Source organism: Triticum dicoccoides, chromosome 7A (assembly GCF_002162155.2).
Source record: "Triticum dicoccoides isolate Atlit2015 ecotype Zavitan chromosome 7A, WEW_v2.0, whole genome shotgun sequence".
NCBI lineage: Eukaryota > Viridiplantae > Streptophyta > Magnoliopsida > Poales > Poaceae > Triticum > Triticum dicoccoides.
The window spans coordinates 185,084,137-185,105,880 of NC_041392.1; the positions used below are offsets into that span (position 1 = coordinate 185,084,137).

Below are 21,744 nucleotides of genomic sequence, written 5' to 3' on the forward strand. Positions count from 1 at the left end.
AAGAGCCGAGCCAACTCCCAAAATTGGCATAGTTCTTCCTGGTAGCTCTGAAAGAGAGCCATCCAAGCTCTGTTTTGAACTTCTTTCTGCAAGCATATAAGCTGGGTGGGATGCCTTTGAAAATCCAGGACACTAGAATGATTATTTCCAACGAAAATGGTATTCCCAGGGCCAGTTTGAGGGAGTTCATGTCTGCCTGAATACCTTGTTGCAGAGGCATCCAGTTGGGGCAAATATATGACCAACATGTCCTTGCAAAAGGACAATGAAAGAATAAGTGGTCTCTTATCTCCATCACAATGTAGAAATTCTTTCTGTGAAGAAGAGTTCGAGTGTTAAGCCTGTTGTTCACCAGGAGGCAAAAGAAAAGTTTGTGCTTCAACTGACAGCAGGTATGCCAGAGCCACTTAATGAAGGCAGAACCAAGTGTTCCCCCATTAGGAGCTTATAGGTTTTAGAGACCTGAAAGTTGAGAGCCACAGAGGGGTATTGCCAAATGTCATCATCTGTTGAAAGTTGCACCTCAGCAGCTAAGAGAACCAAATCATTGAATTGAGCAAAAGCTTCTTCTGATAGAGGGAGGTGGAAATGCTCTGATAAATCCTCTAACTCCAGAGTTGATGAAGAGAAATGTTGGCCTTTTTAGAAATGTTGATGTACTAACTGAAATGCAGTGTTAGCGTGATTGACGAATAAATTCTCTTTTTCTGTCAACTCTATTTGTTTCTCCGGTGATGCTTGGTCAGTACACCTGCATTCTTGTTGCTGCATAATGTTTAACTCCCCCTTCACTATATACACCTCCCAACAAAAATGCAAAGTGGAAGCACTGAATATATATTTGTTACTTTTTGCATTTTTGGTTAAATGCCACCTTTTGTAAAGGTCTCGGTTCTTGGTGCTTGAATTGTGGGGATTGGTTCTAATATACAACCAACTACTCTTTATCTCTAGGTGATGTGCTTTCTGGAACGTCCTCTGGTGGTGAGCACCACTATGGTGTATTAGAAGGATGGTTTGGTACACACTGGTGGAATGGGCGATTCTTTGTTCTCCTGGTTACTACTCTCGGTGTATTTACTCCACTAGCGTGTTTCAAGCGTGTCGGTAAGTGATGTGCTTGAGAAAGCTGGCTATTACTGTTCTTTTCTTCTGTCGAAAAGAGAAGCCTTTGGCTAGTTCTGCATTCTGCTACTATGTTTTGTTCATGAGTATCTGATAACACATTTCTTTTGTTTATCTCTCGCAGATTCACTGAGCTATACATCCGCCATATCTGTTGCTTTGGCAGTTGTATTCGTTGTTATCACTGCCGGAATTGCTATTGTGAAATTGATACACGGACAAATTCCGATGCCCAAATTGTTCCCTGCAGTTCCTGATTTGGCATCTGTCTGGGAACTTTTCACAGCAGTGCCAGTTCTTGTCACTGCTTATGTTTGTCATTATAACGGTACGAGATAATCCTTATCCTTATTTAGAAAAAAAATCATGAAGAAAGTTATCAGAAAGATGGGCGATAAGATATGTAAAGTTGCATGCCCTGGAAATCTTCATTGACCGCATGCATCTCGTTGTTAATGGTATAAAAATACAAATGCACGACCGAGCTAGAATGATTATATTGGTTTAAAACATAAAGTTGAAACATATTTTTGAAATCTGTAGCTAATGTCCAGAAAGGTATCTTGCTTGTTATCTAAGGGCATCCTATTGATATTTTGCAGTTCACCCAATCCATAATGAACTCAAGGAGTCTTCCCAGATCAAGCCAATAGTGCACACATCACTGGCTCTATGCTCAACTGTTTATATCACAACAAGTTTCTTTGGATATCTTCTGTTTGGTGAATCTACACTCGCTGATGTGCTCGCTAACTTCGATTCAAACCTCGGCATTCCATATAGTTCAGTTCTTAGTGATGCTGTCAGAGTCAGCTATGCTATCCACCTTATGCTCGTGTTCCCCATGATATTCCACGCACTGCGGCTTAATCTGGATGGGCTTCTCTTTTCCTCTGCAAGGCCCTTATCTTCTGATAACAGAAGGTTTGGTGTAATGACAGTGGTGCTCCTCCTTGTGATTTTCATATCCGCAAACTTCATTCCTAGCATCTGGGATGCCTTCCAGTTTACCGGGGCTACTGCTGCTGTTTGTATTGCCTTCATTTTCCCAGCTGCAATCACTTTAAGGTAAGTTGCTACTTTCAAGTTTTTCATCATACGTCCTCCCATCTTCGTAAAATAAATAATAGATTACGCGTCTTCATTTCTGCCTCTACTATGTCACACTACCAGTGCCTAACCAAATTAAGATAAGGCAGAAAGAAACCTGCTGTAACACTGTCCATGGTGACTTTGAAATGCGCTCGTGGATTATGGCTTTATTATGTGACCATTTAATCAATGGGCAGTAGACCTAATACAATTAAGGGCAGGTTTAGTTCTTTAACACAGTCCTTTGTTTTGTGATCTAATTCATGTGGCTTCCGATATCTCAGGGATCCACACAGCATAGCGAAAAAGTGGGACAAGATTCTGGCCATCTTCATGATTGTTCTTGCAGTCACTTCGAACGTAGTAGCAGTGTACAGTGATGCATATTCGATATTCCACAAGAAAAGTGCCTCCTCCAATGCCTGAGCTGCATAACCTATAGAGGAGTCAAGGGTGAAGGGTGAATTGATATGAATGGTGGTTTGTACATTACTTAGTCAATAAGAACATCATTTAAGAGGGTGCTTGTGGATCGGCTTTGCGAATTATTTGGTGGACCACCGTCGACTCAATTGTGTTGAGTCGGATGCTTGTATCTATGGGATGGATGTGCAAAATTCGGACAAGGTTCTTTTGTGCAATGTACATTACAAGACAGTCCTGTCAAATGTGAGATTACAGTTATTACGGTGACATGTAAATGGTTGTTTTTGCTGTTGCAAGGACATTGTATTCGTTATCAGATACTTATTGGAATAATGAATTCTATAAGCAGTGTGCTTATTGCTTATGGTATGTAAAGGCTAATCTTTCATGGCAAGTTTGGCCTTCAAATACTTGGGAACATAAAATACAAAACTAACATCGACTGATGTTAATCCATTTTGTTATAGATCCTTCTATTGTTTTATGATTAGATCCTGCTTGCAAGACTATTTCCTTTGAGAGGGAAATAACTATCAAATTTAATATACGTCATTTCTGCAGCAAATATTAGCTTTGCGCGGAGATATTTGCTTTCAGAGGAAAATAACAGGAAACACCTATGGTACCATAATAAACCCATCAGAAGAAACACACTCTTTTACAAATCTATGCTTGTAGCACTAGTGTTTTAGCCCCGTGTAAAATGTGTTTGGGGCAATTTAAAAAATGAACAATGTCTCATATATTTCTTAAAATTTATATTAAATCAACGGAACATTAGATACAATCAGATATAGAATAGCCCCCAAAACAACCCTAAATAAAAGGGATACTACGACTACGTGCCTCTTTTTTTTGCCGAGGACTTGGTTGAACTGGTCATCATTGCATGACCGTAGCTCACGCGGACAACGGACAGCATCAAGAAACAAGCCCTTGAAGGTAGAGGAGCACATCTTTTTGAATCGCTGCAAATAGTATGCCATCGTGTACGGCGGAGACTGGCAATCGGGCCAAGCATATCAGCGACGGGAACACCATGATCTAGGCAGACAATCACGCTAATATTGCCGGACCAAGCCAGCGACCTTTATCGTAAAGCCTCAAAGGAAGAGATGGTCGAAGAAGACGATGTTGCTGCCTCCTACGTACATGGAGCACGCCAACGGAGAACACAGATAACCAAACCCGCTGTACATGAAGAACAATGGGGACAAAACTTCGTGGCTCTTTAACAACGCTGCAGCAGATGTGTTAGCACCCCCAAACCCCCTATGTATCATATATGATACGTTGAATTGAGTTCCCCGAGTAATTAAAACTTCTTCACTTTAGAGACCTTGAGTCTCATTCCATTTTCCCAGAGAATACCTCATATTTAATTAAACACATAAAAAGTTTGTGTAAAAATCAAAACATACAACGGCACCCTGGAAACATGTAGAAGGGACACAACTTTTTGGTACAACAACGAAAAGACCCCTTATAGAGAAGAAATTGCACTTAGTTCCGTAGGATCTTCCAGGTTATACCTCGTCGTCACCCACCATGCTCCTTAGCCACCATGCACCAATATAAAAGGGAGGCGTGATACCAATTAACCGATGGCGGGTCTTTGCATTGACATGCTTTATCTATACCTTGGATGTATCTCAATCAAACATTTTAGACTTTGATTCTTTCTTGTTTGGGTGTGTTGTGAGGGGGATCCTAGTACATATTTGGCATCAAAACCCTCACCAACCATCATCAAGGCCAGGCTACCACCCGACACCCACCAACCTCACCGTTGTACCATTCTCTTCGTCGCACTACAATCTTCTCAACTACTACTAAGAAGGAGAGCAGCAGAGCAGACCATCTCATGCACAAGATCACCATCTAGCTTCCCATCGGCACAGGAGAAAGCACCGCCATAACAGGGTCGAAGCCGGAAACCTAATCCCTGGTGACGTCGCCATCGCCATCTCCCCAACCAATACATGCCTCACAACCTCAAGATACCAACAAGAAAACCCTAACCACATTGCCCAGAGTGTCAGGAATCTACGCTATCGACTCCTTGACTCTGTCTCTGGGGACCTTGTTGAGATGCTGGAGCCCCGCTACATCTAAGGGAAAACTTTGTTTTTGCCACTCTAACTTTTGCCCACTTTGCTTATGCCACTCTAGAATTTGAAATTTCACTTTTGCCACTCTTAGCTTTTGACAATATATCACTTTTACCATCCCATGGCAAAAGCAAAATTTTCAGATTGGCAATTGTGATACATTGTCAAAAGCTAAGAGTGGCGAAAGTGAAATGAAAATTTATTATTTTTGCCACGGAATGGCATTTGCGATGTATTGTCAAAAGTTAAGAGTGGCAAAAGTGGGATGCCAAATTCTAGAGTGGCATAGTCGAAGTGGGCAAAAACTAGAGTGGAAAAAACAAAGTTTTCCCTTAAGAAGCCGCCATCATTCTCATCCGACTGGAGCCTCCATGAATCCCTACCCCAACCTACAAGTCGGAATGAAGTGCACACCCCCACCATCGTCGCCAGAGCAACATGCAGAGGGTAAGAAAATCAAATGACCTCGCCATGCAAATGAACCGTGGGAGAAGTTCAGTTGAGTCATATTCCTAATGTGTAGCTTTTAGTGCATATGAGAATTAAATACTAGTATCTATCGACACCTTTTTTTTGCTAGATAGTCTAGGAAAGATATTTGTTGGAATTGTCCTTCAAGGACTCACTCGGATTCCTGTACGATACATTTTATTGTGCCCATAGAGTTTCTCAACTTAGGGAAGGCCCCAGAGGACTCGGAGTTATGTTGGATAACCACGCAACATTTTACGGATGGACCCGATAGAAAGTGAAAATTACCACCCAATCTAGACACTTTGGAAACTGGATCCTGGAAGACCAAACTAAAAAGCAATCGAGTCCTTGTTTCTGATAGTCTGACTTAATAGGGATGATAGACTACTCATATCAATAAGGAATTCCTTCTTTTAAGGGAGGCCATTTAGAAAGAACTCCAAAGTTAAGCGTGCTTAGCTTGGAGGCAATTTCAAGATGGGTAATCAACTAGGAAGTTGGTCCCAGGTGCGCACAAGTGAGGACAAAGTGCACAGGAAAGACTAGTGTTGATATGTGGGCCAGACTAGATCCCGCCAGAAATAACAACTAGTAACCGACGGATGTGTCTAGGGAGTTACAAATTGGTATCAGAGCCGACCCTCGCGGTTACAGGGATGTTTGCGAGTTAGGTGCGCGGTCATGTCGTGCATGACGTTTGTGGCCCGTCATTGTCGGTGTCAAAACCAACAGATCTCGGGGTAGGGGGTCCCAAGTTGTGGATCATGGATCGATGGGTAACAGGAGACGAGGGACACAGTGTTTACCCAGGTTCGGGCCCTCTCTAAGAGGTAAAACCCTACTCCTGCTTGATTATACTCAGTGAATATAGGGGTTACAAGAGTTGATATACCTCGAGATCGTGTGTTGAGGTCTAAAACCTAAGGGTATGATGAATAATGTCATAATGATCTAGCATATCCCTATTGACTAGCCCGGCCTCGGCTTATATAATGTACCAGAGGCTTAGGATAACAAGAGTCCTAGTCGAATACGTCGGTGGAGAGGAGTCCTTATCTTGATCACCAAGTCTTGTGGAATCTTCCTCGTGTATGCGTCGGTTGTCCGAACTGGCCCATGGGTAAACAACCATGGGGGTCCTCGGCCCAATCTAACTGACCGGGAGACGACGTGGTGCATACCCCTAGTCCAGGACATCGTCAGTAGCCCCCCTGAACCGGTCTTCAAGTTGGGGACGCTCCTCGGTTCTTCCGAACTATTCTTCGTTATTCGGTCGTCGGTCTTGAAAACTGGTTCAACAAATCTTCTCATCTTCTATCTTGAGGATTGCCGAGCTAAATCCGAAGATCTCACACGTTGGGTATCCGAGGAGCCCTTTAGGTCTCCGGCCTTTATCAATGCCTTGTTATTTTTATACCACACCTCGGATTTGAAGTGTTTCCCATGCGGTTGTGTCCTCTCGCGGCCGAGCTCCAACGCTGGATTGTATTCGAGTTGTCTTTTGGCAGTCGAGCTCCAATGCCGAACCGTATTGTGACGCCCGGATAATTAAGCTACAGTAATTCTCTGTTAATGATGCCATGTCACCTCGGTTACTGTTGTTAAACTTGCGTTGGTTCGAATCCGGTCCAAATTCAAATTCTATTCTAATGTCAAAAATTCAAATTTGTCAAACATGAAAACTAAAATGTTCAAACTTTGGCAAATAATCCATAGAACATGTTGGTGGAGAAATCATCTTTTTACGAAGGGATTAAGTGTGCAAAAATAAATAAAACAGCAGCTAAAACATATTTTCAAATGCTTTTAATTAGTAAAAATATGCAAACTAATTAATTAGAGTGCCAAATTATTTGTGGCAGTGGCATACTTAATAATACTAATTTTGGGGCTAGATTCATATTTTACAAAACCAAAAAATAAATAAAAATGAAACTAATGGGAAACATAAAAGGTTAACGAGAAAAACAAAAAGGAAAATATATAAAAAGGGAAAGAGCCCCCCGGGCCAAATGGCCAAGCTGGCCGACCATGCCTCCAACCAGGCCAGCCCACCTCGCTTACATCTACCCTCCCACTCCATCGTAACCCTAACCCACCCCACTCTTTCCTCCCCCCAATCCACCCCCCACGATCCCCACGCCTCTCTCTCCCTCGTCTATCCCTCTTCCCCCCGATTCAGATTGGATCAGGGCTGACCCCGTGGCCGTCGCCCGGAGCCGCCTCGTCGGCACCCGCCCTCGTCCTCGTCCTCGTCCTCGTCCTCGCGTCCCGTCCCCTCTCCCTCGACGGCGCCCCTCACCGCGCCGACCGCGACCGCGCCAGGACGCCCCCATGACGCCACCCCGCGCTCGGCTTCCTCCTCAGGCCTCCGCACGCCGCCGCCGACTTCGGCCACCCCGAGCCTCCCCAAGCCATGAAGCACACCTACAGGGCTCGGTGAGCTCCGACGTCCGTTCCCTCCCTTCTCCTCTGCTCCCGTCGTCGTGCAATGCTCGTAGTCGCCGCTGGCCGCCGCCTCTATGGGCACGCTCACTGCGCTTGTAACCGCGCCCACTAGTGCACGCCCGCTCCTCGACGCGCCCGAGGCGCACCCCGCAACCACCGCCCGCACCCCGTGGCCTCACCGCTCGCACGCGAGCCCCGCCGCTGCGCTTTGCCTCTTCCCCCGCTCCCTGCTACGAGCTGCAGCTGGATGCCGGCAGCTCGTCCCGGCCGCACCCTCCTCTGGCTGCCCCGCTCTCGTCGCACACCTGCCATCGCCCTCACCGCACACCTAGTGCCACGCCGATGCCGCTTCCGCCCGCACCTGCTGTAACACCCTGAGAACCGTGCTAGAGTAACTCCACACTAATGATGCCAAGTCATCATCATCATGCCCTAAGAAAAATAATTAAGAATACTTCAACCTCAATTTCAAATTTAAAATGAAAGTTAAATATTTATTTCTTCAAGCAGTAAAACAAAAATGTTCACTTTGTCCTATAAATTCCCCTAACTATTTTCATGTTGGAACCAGCCTCTTTTGAATTCCCAAAATCCCTCTGGGTATTAATTTAGTGCTCTAGCAGCAATTCAATTGGCCTTTTCAATTTTTAAAAATGGTTAGACAACTCCTTTTGAATCCAAACTTTTTGTTCCATCTCAAGATATCATGCTAGAATTATGTGCCAAGTTTTGTTCAAAACAAAACTCAACTGGTACTAAAAGAAAATGCAAAACACGTCAATAAAAAGGAAAATAGTAAAGGAAAGCTAAAAATAAAAAAGAAGGAAAAAGAACCCACTTTGCGCTGGGCCAAGTGCACAGTGGCGGCCCGGCCTGCCTCCCCCCGTTGTCTTCTTCCTCGCTACAGAGAAGCAGGGGAGGTGGCAGCCATCCACCAGCCAGGGTGTCACCGTGTCGACCATCCGCCGCTCCCCGGCGAGGATAAGGCAGGCCCCGGCTCTCTCCCCTCCTAACCCTAGCGCCCACTTCCCCCTCTCCCTCTCACTGGAGCTCGCCCACTCCTTCCTTCTCTCTGACGAGCACAACCGAGTGTGGCCGCCACCACATCTCCGTCGACCCCGCGGCCACCGAGCCCTTTCGACCCCGTCGATCTGTCCGGGAGCCCCAGCGCCGTCGACCCCTTCGTCTCGTGTCGTTGGATCAAGCCGGGGAGCAGCACAGAAACGCCGGCGACCCAATCCCCTTCTCCGGCCATCGCGACGCCGTTGCCGCGATTCCTCGCCATCTGCGCTCCTAAGCTGTCATCGAGCCACCCGTGTGCCCCTCGGTGAGCACCGCACGTCCTCCCCCCTCTCCCTGCTCCTTTCCGTCCCCGTAGCCCAGCTAGCCACCGTAGTCGTAGGACGTCTCCGCCGCGCCATTTGCCGCTATCGTTTCGGTCGACATTGAGCTCGATCAGGTTCTCGGTCATGCTCCTCGACACCGTAGGGACCCGCAGCGCCCTCCAGTTTGTGCAACCGCCCTCTCTAGCGTCATTTCCGCCGTTGCCTAGAAGCCGCCGCCGCTGTAGCTCGTCGCCGGCGCCCTTTCCGGCTTCCCCAGCTACTGCCGTGGCCGCCACTCGACGTGGCTCGTTCACCGCGTCCGAACGGCGCCTCTCGCGTGTCAAATAGACGCCGGACGGCTATTTCCGAACCTCGCGGGTGATGCGCCGCCGTGAAATGGCCCGTCGGAGTTACTTCGGTCACCAGCGCCGGCGTGGGATGACGAGGACGACTGGGGCCCGCCCCCTGAGCCACTGACCATGGGCCCGTAGGGCCCCATTGACTGAGTTGACTCAGTCAACTCTGCTGACTGGACCGGCCTACACAACTGACAGAAGGGGCCCACTGCCCCCTAATTAATGAAATTAATTAAGCTAGTTAGTTAACATAATTAGACACTGACAGGTGGCCCTAGTAGTTTAACTAACTGTGTTTAGATTAGTTTTTAACTCTGTTTAACCCACTGTCTATGACGAGCGGGCCCCACTGGTCATTTTGACCAGTCAACCAGTCTGTTGACTGGTGATGTCATCCCCATGCAATGCTGATGTCATAAGTCCATTTCTGTTAATTTAGATAAATCCAGAAAATGTTTAAACCTTTAGAAATTCATAGAAATTAAACCGTAACTCCGATGAAAATGTTTTCTACATGAAAGTTGCTCAGAAAAACGTGACGAATCCGAATACGCGGTCCGTTCACCTATCACATGCTTCTAACTAGCTGAACATGGAACATTCCCCTCCAGTCATCTGTTGACACAGGTCCGGAACCGGGAATCCATTCCCGGATGAATTCCCCCTTCACCTATATCGTGTATCCATACGTTAGGTCACACCCGGCACAACATATTGCCATGTTATGCTTTGTGATGCTTTGTTTGCTTTATATTTACTGTTTCTTCCCCCTCTACTCTCCGGTAGACCCCGAGACCGATGTTGATGCCCTTGTGATCGACTACGTCGACGATGACACTTCTTCCTTTTCAACAGAGCTTCCAGGCAAGCAAAGCCCCCTTGAGCATTCCGATATCGCCCATTTCTTTCCCTCTCATGCTTGCATTAGAACTGCTACTGCTTTCTGTATGATCCTACTCTGATGCATAGCCTGTTTTTGTTACCTGCTTTCATACCTTACATGCTTATTCTATACCGCTTAGTATAGGTTGGTTAGTGATCCATCAGTGACCCCCACCTTGTCCTTGTTGCCCCTACTTCATCAACAATGACTCGATCGACGTGATCGACGACCAGAGCCCGACACCTCACATCACATCATGCCCCTTTTGTTGCTCGACTCTGCAGAGTTACCATCAAGTACCGAGGGTGGAACCTCGTACATCACTCCTGATGAGATATCTGTAGTGTAGCTATTCTGTTGTGGTCATCGAGGGTGATTTCCTCCTTAACCACCTCCGATACGGCTCTGTCGTGCAATCCCTCAAGTGTGAACCTCAAGGGTGGATCCTCTTACGTTCACCTTGATGATTACATCGAGTGAAATTCACCGGGGGTGATTCCTCGGGTTTTCCCCTTGGTGTTAGACACACAGTTACTATGGTTACTATGACTTCACACTGAACCATGTTACTAAAGACGGGTTGGCCCTGAGGGGTACCCGCGTGAGCTTAATAGCGAGTGATGTGGAGTCGGGTTGACCTGGAAGGTGACCGCGAGATACTTACGAGGCGTGGCCGGGCATTCTTAGCCCTTGCCGCAAGTACTCGAGACAGGGCGACAGGGTCACATCTTTTGTGAGTCTCTGCTCGTGACCGCACTACCAACACACTAACAGTTTGGATATTTGATCTGAGGGGCCTCTGGCCTGATAGCACTAACCATCACGTGGGCATAGTATGGGCGTTCTGCATCGTATACATCGGCCGAAGCTTATTAGACGTCAGCGACTGGGCGGCGCGCGTCGGGTTGGACTGGTAAGCTCCTGCCTTTTTAAGGAGGTAGCTAGGTCTGCTCACCGGCAGCCCATGCAATGTGCCGGAGTTCCCGGGGCGATGGCCCATGACCCCTGGGGTCATAGGTTTAGTCCGGCGTGTTGACCTCTCTATTAATCCTAGGTCGGGTTGCGGTGTATTGTTTGGCCGAGGCCGGGCATGACCCAGGAAAGTGTGTCTGAACAGAGTTAATCGAGCATGGCGGGTAAGTTGGTGCACCCTTGCAGGGAAGAAAACATCTATCGATAGCCTGTCCTACGGTAACGGACACTCGGAGTTGTATCCCGGTCGATACAACTAGAACTGGATACTTGAGGTGATAACTGGATAGTATGGCTCTGGGATTGCTTTCTCGCAGGGAGTCGAGAAAGGATCTCTGGCCGAGGTTGATAACACTACTACTACTTTACATTATGTTGATATGTACTCTTCTATATGTTGCAAGATGCTTAAAGATGCTTGAAGATGCTAGTCTTTGATAGGCTAGGCTTTCCCCTTCTTTCTAGCATTCTGCAGTTTAGTCCATAGATACAACCCATTTCCTTTGATACATATGCATACTTAGTTTAGATCTGATGTAAGTCTTGCGAGTACTTTGGATGAGTACTCATGGTTGCTTTTTGCTACCTCTTTTTCCCATATACCCGATTGTTGCGACCAGATGACGGATCCCAGGAGCCATACGACACCACTGATGACTACTACTACCCCGAGGGTGCCTACTACTACGTGATGGCCATTGACGACCTGGAGTAGTTAGGAGGCTCCCAGGCAGGAGGCCTTGCCTTTTCGATCAATGTTGCAAAACTTGTCTAACTTATGTCTGTACTCAGATATTGTTGCTTCCGCTGACTCTTGTGTATTCGAGCTTATGTATTCGAGCCCTCGAGGCCCCTGGCTTGTAATATAAAGCTTGTATTGTTTTAATTTGTGTCTAGAGTTGTGTTGTGATATCTTCTCATGAGTCCTTGATCTTGATCATACACATTTGCGTGTATGATTAGTGTACGATTGAACCGAGGGCGTCACAAGTTGGTATCAAAGCCAACTACCTGTAGGATCCCCCTTTCCAACTCCTTGGCCGAAGTTGAGTCTAGTCACTGAAAAACTTTTACTAACATGGCTGGGTGGCTTACCGGCCCACGTCTCCATTGGGTGGTATTAGGATCTTTTATTCCTCGTCTATACTCTGGGACTCTGATCTCTCTTCTATTCGGGTTAAATGAATTTTGCTAAATCTAACTTTAGGATCTCGTGATCACTTTCACCCGGAGAGCACCTTATTATCGATGATCGTCTGCTGCACCAGAAGATTCCGAGGTTACTCTACGATGTTCTGCTGAGACACTCGTACCCACCGCCTTTGCAAATTCCCTACCATTGTTATATCCCTATTGATAACTACATACACCTGCCATTCTTACATTCAATCCCATTGCTCTTGTTATTACCAGATGCCCGAAACTGCTCTCTGTTGTTCTGAGAATCCCTTGAGCTTACTGCCTTGCAGTTCCTTGTCACCTGAATACCCCTACAGATAATTTTGTGCACTTATCGAGTATCCGCTCATCCTCAGTTGATTCATGTACTTCACAAAAGTCTTCATAAATCCTCAACAGCCTATTTTTCTTGAATGTCCTGCTTGCTTGCATTATAGTTAATACATAAGTCTAGTAATCTTATTGTCATCCTTTGTCATTATCATTTTGAGTCCGTTGATACAATATGTTGCGAATGCTCGCAATCCTCAGTCAGATCCTAGAATTCATCCTTCTGGCTCAGACGTCATTTTAACATGTGCTGGATCTCGACCAATCAAATCGCCATCGATTGTACCCCTAAGGCTATTCTACCTATCCATCCCTAATCAGAGCATTGCTTTTGATCCCTTGCCTTGGAATTCATAATTCCTTTGCAGTTGAGCTTTGAGTTAGTCAGTTATTTCTATAATATGATCTCCTTGCATTATTTCTTCCTCTGGTTGAGTACTGATGCTCACATCAGATCCCTTGTGGACCACCAGACCTTTTTTTGGATTTTATCCGACAACATCCTTCATATTCAATAAGCTTGTGAGCTTTTCCTTGGATACATAATGCCTTTGGTAAATTGTATCATCTGCTTTCTCAAGCATGCTCTACTATCGAGCTTGTGTTATTTATTCTTGAAATTTATGGTATATGTTCCTAAGATGCCCCGATGGGCTGAACCTATGCCTTCCCTAATTTGTGTGAACCCAGAAATTTTTATGGGTCATACTCTACTGGTGTTACGCCGGATAAAATTAAAATTTTCTACACTACAACTTCATCAAAAGCGAGAAGTAATTGAGAGGTTATGCATTGAAGAAGTGGGAGTCGACCTTGAACTTTGTGTTCATGCCCATAGACACGATGTAGATCTTAATATGGAAGATTCTCTTATAATCAAATGTTCCCTTGGTATAAGCTCATCTTGCATCTGTAAATTGATTCTTTGCAATCATGGTTCCGACCATATTTTCTCCTTGATTCCATTTCCCGGACAAGTTAAAATACTTGTCTTCTACAGATCATTTCATCTGTCCAACATCTATTTTGATATACCTCGAGTATTGCCCCCTGTTATCTCGAGGATATTGTGTCATTGCACTACCTCTTGTGAATTCTCATTGGAATGATACTCATCACATCATTCCCAGCCTGATTGGCTATATCATTATCGTGCTAAATTTTAACCATGCTACCTAGTCCTTCTCAGAGCACAATTATCGATGATGAGCTCAACTTACGTCGATCTTCCTCGTCATATCATTTCACCTTGAACAACAAGCTTGATTTCGAGTTTGCGTCTTATTCGTGGTTCCGATAACCTTTTTGCTTCAAAATTCCTTTGCCTTGATGTCATCGCCGATTGATTACATCTTCATGAAACCTCTCGACAAAATTATCAACATTCTGAGCTCTTCCAGGATATCAATCAAATTCATGATGAGAAATACCATCATTGCCCCTCGATGATTTGTGTTATCATCAAAACATTCTTGCCCCCCAAACACAAACTTGTTCATACAATTTTGGAATACATCCTTTTTTAACATGTCGATGGATTGCCGCTGAACCCATCGGCCACATCCTCATCTTTTTCCTGATAAAACTGCATGAGATGTCCTATAAATCCTTGATGGATCCTTTGTGTTCCCAAGGTCCGACCTTTACCTGATGACCATGTCAATGCTACCCCGAAGCATGATTGTGGCACTCTGAACATCATTAAGAACATTGAGGAGCAATGCTAATTGTTTCTTGATCACTTATCCAAACACTGTTGTATGGGTAATGTCATGAACATTCATCTCCCCTTTACCCAAATGGTAATCTACTTACTATCCTGTTATGGATATCATCATCTGCTTGTCCTTGAAAGGATATACCCCTGATATTTGTGTTTAAACACATTTTCCTTTTCCATTGTTCTGATTAAATTAATAATCACATTTTTCCTTTCCATTGGTTTGTTTAACCTTTCTCGTAATATAACTTGTCCGAGCAGAGTTAATTCTCTGCTTAGGTAAACACCTCGGTGTACAACTCTGTCAGTAAGACCTTGTTACTATTGTTGATGACATTTTGGTAGCCACCGATGGATGAGAACTTTTCCTATTGGTCCGCCTCATCTTAATGAGCAGGAAAATGGTTATCTTCGTCCCTCTCCCTTGGTACCAACGTTGTTGCCAACATAATTGACAGGATATCCTCTGACATGCCTTGCTTACATGATCATGCAAAATGTCATCACCCCTTCTACTTTTAACCCACATGTTGGGTCATAACCCACAGTTCCACAGGATCGGAACCTAACTCTCATGTATATCCTTTATTCTGAAGTATCATTTGCTCTTGGCTTTGTGTGTTGTCATGAGCCACCGTCCGAGAGAGGATCTATTCCCGATGCTCTGAACCCCCTTCTCACCCTCTGTTCAGGTATCGATTGCTTGTCCATTCGCTTGAAACTTCCTATTGTACCTTCATATTTTGCTCTTGATGTTTTCTTAAGTTTCAACTCGAGAGATACTTCTGCCACATTCCCTGAATTGTTCACCACATAATTAACCCTATAAGGGTCAGTTCTCCCGAAGTTACTCTTTACTTCCGCACTTAAATCTCGGGACGAGATTTCTTGTAGTGGAGGAGACTTGTAACACCCTGAGAATCATGCTACAGTAACTCCACACTAATGATGCCAAGTCATCATCATCATGCCCTAAGAAAAATAATTAAGAATACTTCAACCTCAATTTCAAATTTAAAATGCAAGTCAAATATTTATTTCTTCAAGCAGTAAAACAAAAATGTTCGCTTTGTCCTATAAATTCCCCTAACCATTTTCATGTTGGAACCAGCCTCTTTTGAATTCCCAAAATCCCTCTGGGTATTAATTTAGTGCTCTAGGAGCAATTCAATTGGCCTTTTTATTTTCTAAAAATGGTTAGACAACTCCTTTTGAATCCAAACTTTTTGTTCCATCTCAAGATATCGTGCTAGAATTATGTGCCAAGTTTTGTTCAAAACAAAACTCAACTGGTACTAAAAGAAAATGCAAAACAGGTCAATAAAAAGAAAAATAGTAAAGGAAAGCTAAAAATAAAAAAGAAGAAAAAAGAGCCCACTGTGCGCTGGGCCAAGTGCACAGTGGCGGCCCAGCGTGCCTCCCCCCGTTGTCTTCTTCCTCGCTACAGAGAAGCAGGGGAGGTGGCGGCCATCCACCAGCCAGGGCGTCACCGTGTCGGCCATCCGCCGCTCCCCGGCGAGGATAAGGCACGCCCCGTCTCTCTCCCCCTCCTAACCCTACCGCCCACTTCCCCCTCTCCCTCTCCCTGTAGCTCGCCCACTCCTCCCTTCTCCCTGACGAGCACAACCGAGCGTGGCCGCTGCCACATCTCCGTCGACCCCGCGGCCACCGAGCCCTTCCGACCCCGCGGATCTGTCCGGGAGCCCCAGCGCCGTCGACCCATTCATCTTGTGTCGTTGGATCAAGTCGGGGAGCAGCACAGCAACGCCGGCGACCCGACCCCCTTCTCCGGCCATCGCGACGCCGTCGCCGCGATTCCTCGCCATCTGCGCTCCTAAGCTGTCGACGAGCCACCCGTGTGCTCCTCAGTGAGCACCGCACGTCCTCCCCCCTCTCCCTGCTCCTTTCCGTCCCCGTAGCCCAGCTAGTCACAGTGGCCATAGGACGTCTCCGCCGCGCTGTTCGCCGCCATCATTTCGGTCGACATTGAGCTCGATCAGGTTCTCGGTCATGCTCCTCGATGCCGTAGGGACCTGCAGCACCTTCCAGTTCATGCAACCGCCCTCTCTAGCATCATTTCCGCCGTTGCCCAGAAGCCGTCGCCGCTGTAGCTCATCGTCGGCGCCCTTTCCAGCCTCCCCAGCTGCTGCCGCGGCCGCCACTCGACGTGGCTCGTTCACTGCGTCCGAACGGCGCCTCACGGCGTCAAATAGACGCCGGACGGCTGTTTTCGAACCTCGCGGGTGATGCACCGCCGCGAAATGGCCCATCAGAGTTACTCCGGTCACCAGTGCCGGCGTGGGCTGACGAGGACGCCTGGGGCTGCCTCCTGAGCCACTGACCGTGGGCCCATGGGGCCCCGTTGACTGAGTTGACTCAGTCAACTCTGCTGACTGGACCGGCCCGCGCAACTGACAAAAGGGGCCCACTGCCCCTAATTAACGAAATTAATTAAGCTAATTAGTTAACATAATTAGACACTGACAGGTGGGCCCAGTAGTTTAACTAACTATGTTTAGATTAGTTTTTAACTCTGTTTAACCCACTATTTATGACGAGCGGGCCCCACTGGTCATTTTGACCAGTCAACCAGTCTGTTGACTGCTGATGTCATCCCCATGCAATGCTGATGTCATAAGTCCATTTCTGTTAATTTAGATAAATCCAGAAAATGTTTAAACCTTTAGAAATTCATAGAAATTAAACCTTAACTCCGATGAAAATGTTTTCTACATGAAAGTTGCTTATAAAAATGTGAAGAATCCGAATACGCGGTCCATTCACCTGTCACATGCCTCTAACTAGCTGAACATGGAACATTCCACTCCAGTCATCTGTAGACACAGGTCCGGAACCGGGAATCCATTCCTGGTAGAATTCCCCCTTCACCTATATCATGTAGCCATATGTTATGTCACACCCGGCACAGCATATTGCCATGTTATGCTTTGTGATGCTTTGTTTGCTTTATATTTATTGTTTCTTCCCCCTCTTCTCTCCGGTAGACCCCGAGACCGATGTTGATGCCCTTGTGATCGACTACGTCGACGACGACACTTCTTCCTTTTCAACAGAGCTTCCAGGCAAGCAAACCCCCCTTGAGCATTCCGATATCGCCCATTTCTTTCCCTCTCATGCTTGCATTAGAACTGCTACTGCTTTCTGTATGATCCTACTCTGATGCATAGCCTATTTTTGTTACCTGCTTTCATACCTTACCCGTTTATTCTAAACTGCTTAGTATAGGTTGGTTAGTGATCCATCAGTGACCCCACCTTGTCCTTGTTGCCCCTGCTTCAGCATCGATGACTCGATCAACGTGATCGACAACCAGAGCCCGACACCTCACATCACACCACGCCCCTTTCGTTGCTCGACTCTGCAGAGTTACCATCGAGTGCCGAGGGTGGAACCTCATACATCACTCCTGATGAGATCTCTGTAGTGTAGCTATTCGGTCGTGGTCATCGAGGGTGATTTCCTCCTTAACCACCTCCGATACGGCTTTGTCGTGCAACCCCTCAAGTGTGAACCTCGAGGGTGGATCCTCTTACGTTCACCTTAATGATTACATCGAGTGGAATTCACCGGGGGTGATTCCTCGAGTTTTCCACTTGGTGTTAGACACACAGTTACTATGGTTACTATGACTTTACACTGAACCATGTTACTAAAGACGGGTAGGCCCTGAGGGGTACCCGCGCGAGCTTAATAGCGAGTGATGTGGAGTCGGGTTGACCTGGAAGGTGCCTGCGAGATACTTACGAGGCGTGGCCGGGCATTCTTAGCCCTTGCCGCAAGTACTCGAGACGGGGCGGCAGGGTCACATCTTTCGTGAGTCTCTGCTCGTGACCGCACTACCAACACACTAAAGGTTTGGATATTTCATCCGAGGGGCCTCTGGCCTGATAGCACTAACCATCACATGGGCATAGTATGGGCGTTCTGTGTGGTATACATCAGCCGGAGCTTATTAGACGTCAGCGACTGAGCGGCGTGCGCCGGGTTGGACTAGTAAGCTACTGCCTTTTTAAGGAGGTAGCTAGGTCTGCTCACCGGCCGCCCATGCAACATGCAGGAGTTCCCGGGGCGATGGCCCATGACCCCTGGGGGCATAGGTTTAGTCCAGCGTGCTGACCTCTCTATTAAGCCTAGGTCAGGTTGCGGCGTATTATTTGGCCGAGGCCGGGCATGACCCAGGAAAGTGTGTCTGGCCGAAGTTAATCAAGCGTGGTGGGTAAGTTGGTGCACCCCTGCAGGGAAGAAAACATCTATCGATAGCTTGTCCTACGGTAACGGACACTCGGAGTTGTATCTCGATCGATACAACTAGAACTGGATACTTGAGGTGATAATTGGATAGTATGGCTCAGGGGTTGCTTTCTCGCAGGGAGTCGAGAAAGGATCTCTGGCCAAGGTTGATAACACTACTACTACTTTACATTATGTTGATCTATACTCTTCTATATGCTGCAAGATGCTTGAAGATGCTAGTCTTCGATAGGCTAGGCTTTACCCTTCTTTCTGGCATTCTGTAGTTTAGTCCACAGATACAACCCATTTCCTTTGATACAGATGCATACTTAGTTTAGATCTGATGTAAGTCTTGCGAGTACTTTGGATGAGTACTCACGGTTGTTTTGCTACCTCCTTTTTCCATATACACGATTGTTGCGACCAGATGACGGATCCCAGTAGCCAGACGACACCATTGCTGACTACTACTACCCCGAGGGTGCGTACTACTACGTGATAGCCGCTGACGACCTGGAGTAGTTAGGAGGCTCCCAGGCAGGAGGCCTTGCCTTTTCGATCAATGTTGCTCTTGTGCTAGCCTTCTTAAGGCAAAACTTGTCTAACTTATGTCTGTATTCAGATATTGTTGCTTCCGCTGACTCTTGTGTATTCGATCTTATGTATTCGAGCCCTCGAGGCCCCTGGCTTGTAATATAAAGATTGTATTATTTTAATTTGTGTCTAGAGTTGTGTTGTGATATCTTCCCGTGAGTCCTTGATCTTGATCGTACACATTTGCGTGTATGATTAGTGTATGATTGAACCGAGGGCATCACACCTGTCGCCGCGCACGCCATCCGCCTCCGGCGCTCGCTGCCCTTGCCGTCTCCCCGCTTCCACCCCGCGACGCCCCTGCCGCTGCTCCACCCGCACTATGTCGCCGTGCCGCCCCGCTCCGGCCACGGCCATGGCCGCCGGCGCCAGGCCGCGCGCCCGCCCCCTTTGCCGCTACTCGTTGCCCGCAGCGCCCGCACGGGCGACGCCCGTAACCCGCGCACCCGCTAAGCGCTCCCCTGGGCCTATGACAAATGGGCCCCACGCCCTGGAAAGTTTAAAAAGAAAAAAGAAAAAAGGATTAGAATTAAAAAATAAATAAATAAATTTAAATATTAATTAATTTACTTAATTAATTCTGTTTAAACTAACTAATTAAGAGTAATTAACCTAATAACTAATTAACCTAATTAACTACTGTTAATTAGCTAACCAGTCCCTGACAGATGGGACCCAACTGTCAGGTTGACCAGGTCAACGGTCAACGTTGACTGCCGACGTCATGCTGACATTATGCTGACGTCATAATTACCTTTTCTAATTAAATTAATTTTGTTAATTCTAGGAAAGATAAAATCCTTTTTAAATTAATATAAAATAAATCGTAGCTCGGATGGAAAAACTTTGTACATGAAAGTTGCTTAGAATGACGAGACGAATCCGGATACGTAGCCCGTTTGATACGACCCTTCGTAATAAAAACAGTAAGGTCATCGATGTTTCATCTGAAGCCGGTGTTGTCCGAAAGTACGATGCATCTACACTGGAGTATCTACGGCCAAGTAATGAAGATGAGCATACACTAGCTAATACTTGCATGCACGTTGATGCATCGCACAGAATTAATATAGGCCGAAAGAAGAAACAAGTCCAAGCTCAAGACCAAATAAGATTTATTTCAGAATTTGACATGCGTACAATGGTGCAAAAATTAAGAGAAAAAAACATGAGATGAAAGCCAGCATAGAATGCTATTCTGTTTTAATTGTAGGAGGCAAAATCCATTCGGTGCATGCAACCAAGAATTATGGCTATTTAATTGGAGATATGGAAGGAGTTAAAGAAAGAATCAAGGTACTAGGATTTATGTTCTTCTTTCAGCCGCACAAATATCACGCAAGTGCAAACGTGCCGTGGAGCGTGTGGAGTCTGCTATGTTTGAAGGAAGTCGGATGGGGTCCATCAGAACAATTAAAGGAAATAATGGCGCACCAAATTATAGTCCAAGCATATTTAGAATTAGTTATTCCTTGTAACAGATTGCATGCTAAAAATAAGGCATGTAACCTTGTGGGTCTCGGGAGAAGTTTCAGGTTCGGTTTAGAGTTTCCTTTTATCTTTTTTTGTGCGTGTGTGCAGCCTATAAAGGCCAAAGGTGCGACCATGTAAAAGTTAGGTTATATTTTGATATGAAATAGACAGATGTGTTTTCAGGGGTAGACACCCATATCAAGTTTTTGAGGTAGCTTTAGAAAACCTCTTTGTTGCGATTTCTGTAAGGAAATTGTTTTGCGCGTGAGGTGCCGTCGTCCAGATTGTTTCTCTCGTGCTGAGCCGCAAGGTTCAAACCCTCTACTTCGTGTACATCGCGTGCGCGGGCGAGAGGTTACTGTTACTGAAGGTGGAGTACCGTGAAAGGTCGGGCCGCAATAACAGATCGGATCTCCGCAACGAGGTTCGGTCTATATCACCGTTCAACCGCCACACATCCCTAGCATAGCAAACACACAACTTTCCCCCTCTGGTTCATTTGTCCGAAAACATGAAACACCGGGAATACTTCCCCGAATATTTCCCCCCTTTGTTGGTATAACCTCCTACTGCGTTAGGACACGCCTGGCACCATTACTTGTCATGTCATGCGTCGATATGCATCTGCTTGCATTGTATTCATTGTTTCTTCCCCCTCTTCTCTCCGGTAGACTACGAGACTGATGCCGTTGTTGGTTCCCTGATCGACTACTGTGTTGACGACTCCTCCTTCCTACCAGAGCAACCAGGCAAGCCCCTCCCCCCATTGAACAATCCGATATCGCCTATTCCTTCTCTCTACTGCTTGCATTAGAGTTTCGGGGGTTAGGTGCGACATATGCCAAAGGATGGCTTATCATGGTGGGGGCGAGTAGAACGTCGCTGGTGCCTGGAAACGGGATGAGGCGAAGACATGCACGCCGGCGAATCTTACCCAGCTTCAGGGCTCTTCGGGGAGATAATACCCCTACTGCTACTCTGT

General features: G+C 46.4%; 1 protein-coding gene across 1 annotated transcript in view; it reads left to right on the forward strand.

The window, feature by feature from the left end:
* The window catches only part of LOC119329043 (amino acid transporter AVT6A-like), a 4,381-nt gene extending 1,369 nt beyond the window's left edge, over positions 1–3,012 (forward strand). Inside the window, exons 2-5 of the mRNA XM_037602030.1 lie at positions 955–1,107; positions 1,250–1,453; positions 1,728–2,193; positions 2,502–3,012. Of these exons, the coding sequence (XP_037457927.1) occupies positions 955–1,107; positions 1,250–1,453; positions 1,728–2,193; positions 2,502–2,643 (965 nt within the window). The 3' untranslated portion in view covers positions 2,644–3,012. The remainder of the gene's footprint in view (positions 1–954; positions 1,108–1,249; positions 1,454–1,727; positions 2,194–2,501) is intronic.
* Positions 3,013–21,744: the final 18,732 nt, after the last annotated feature.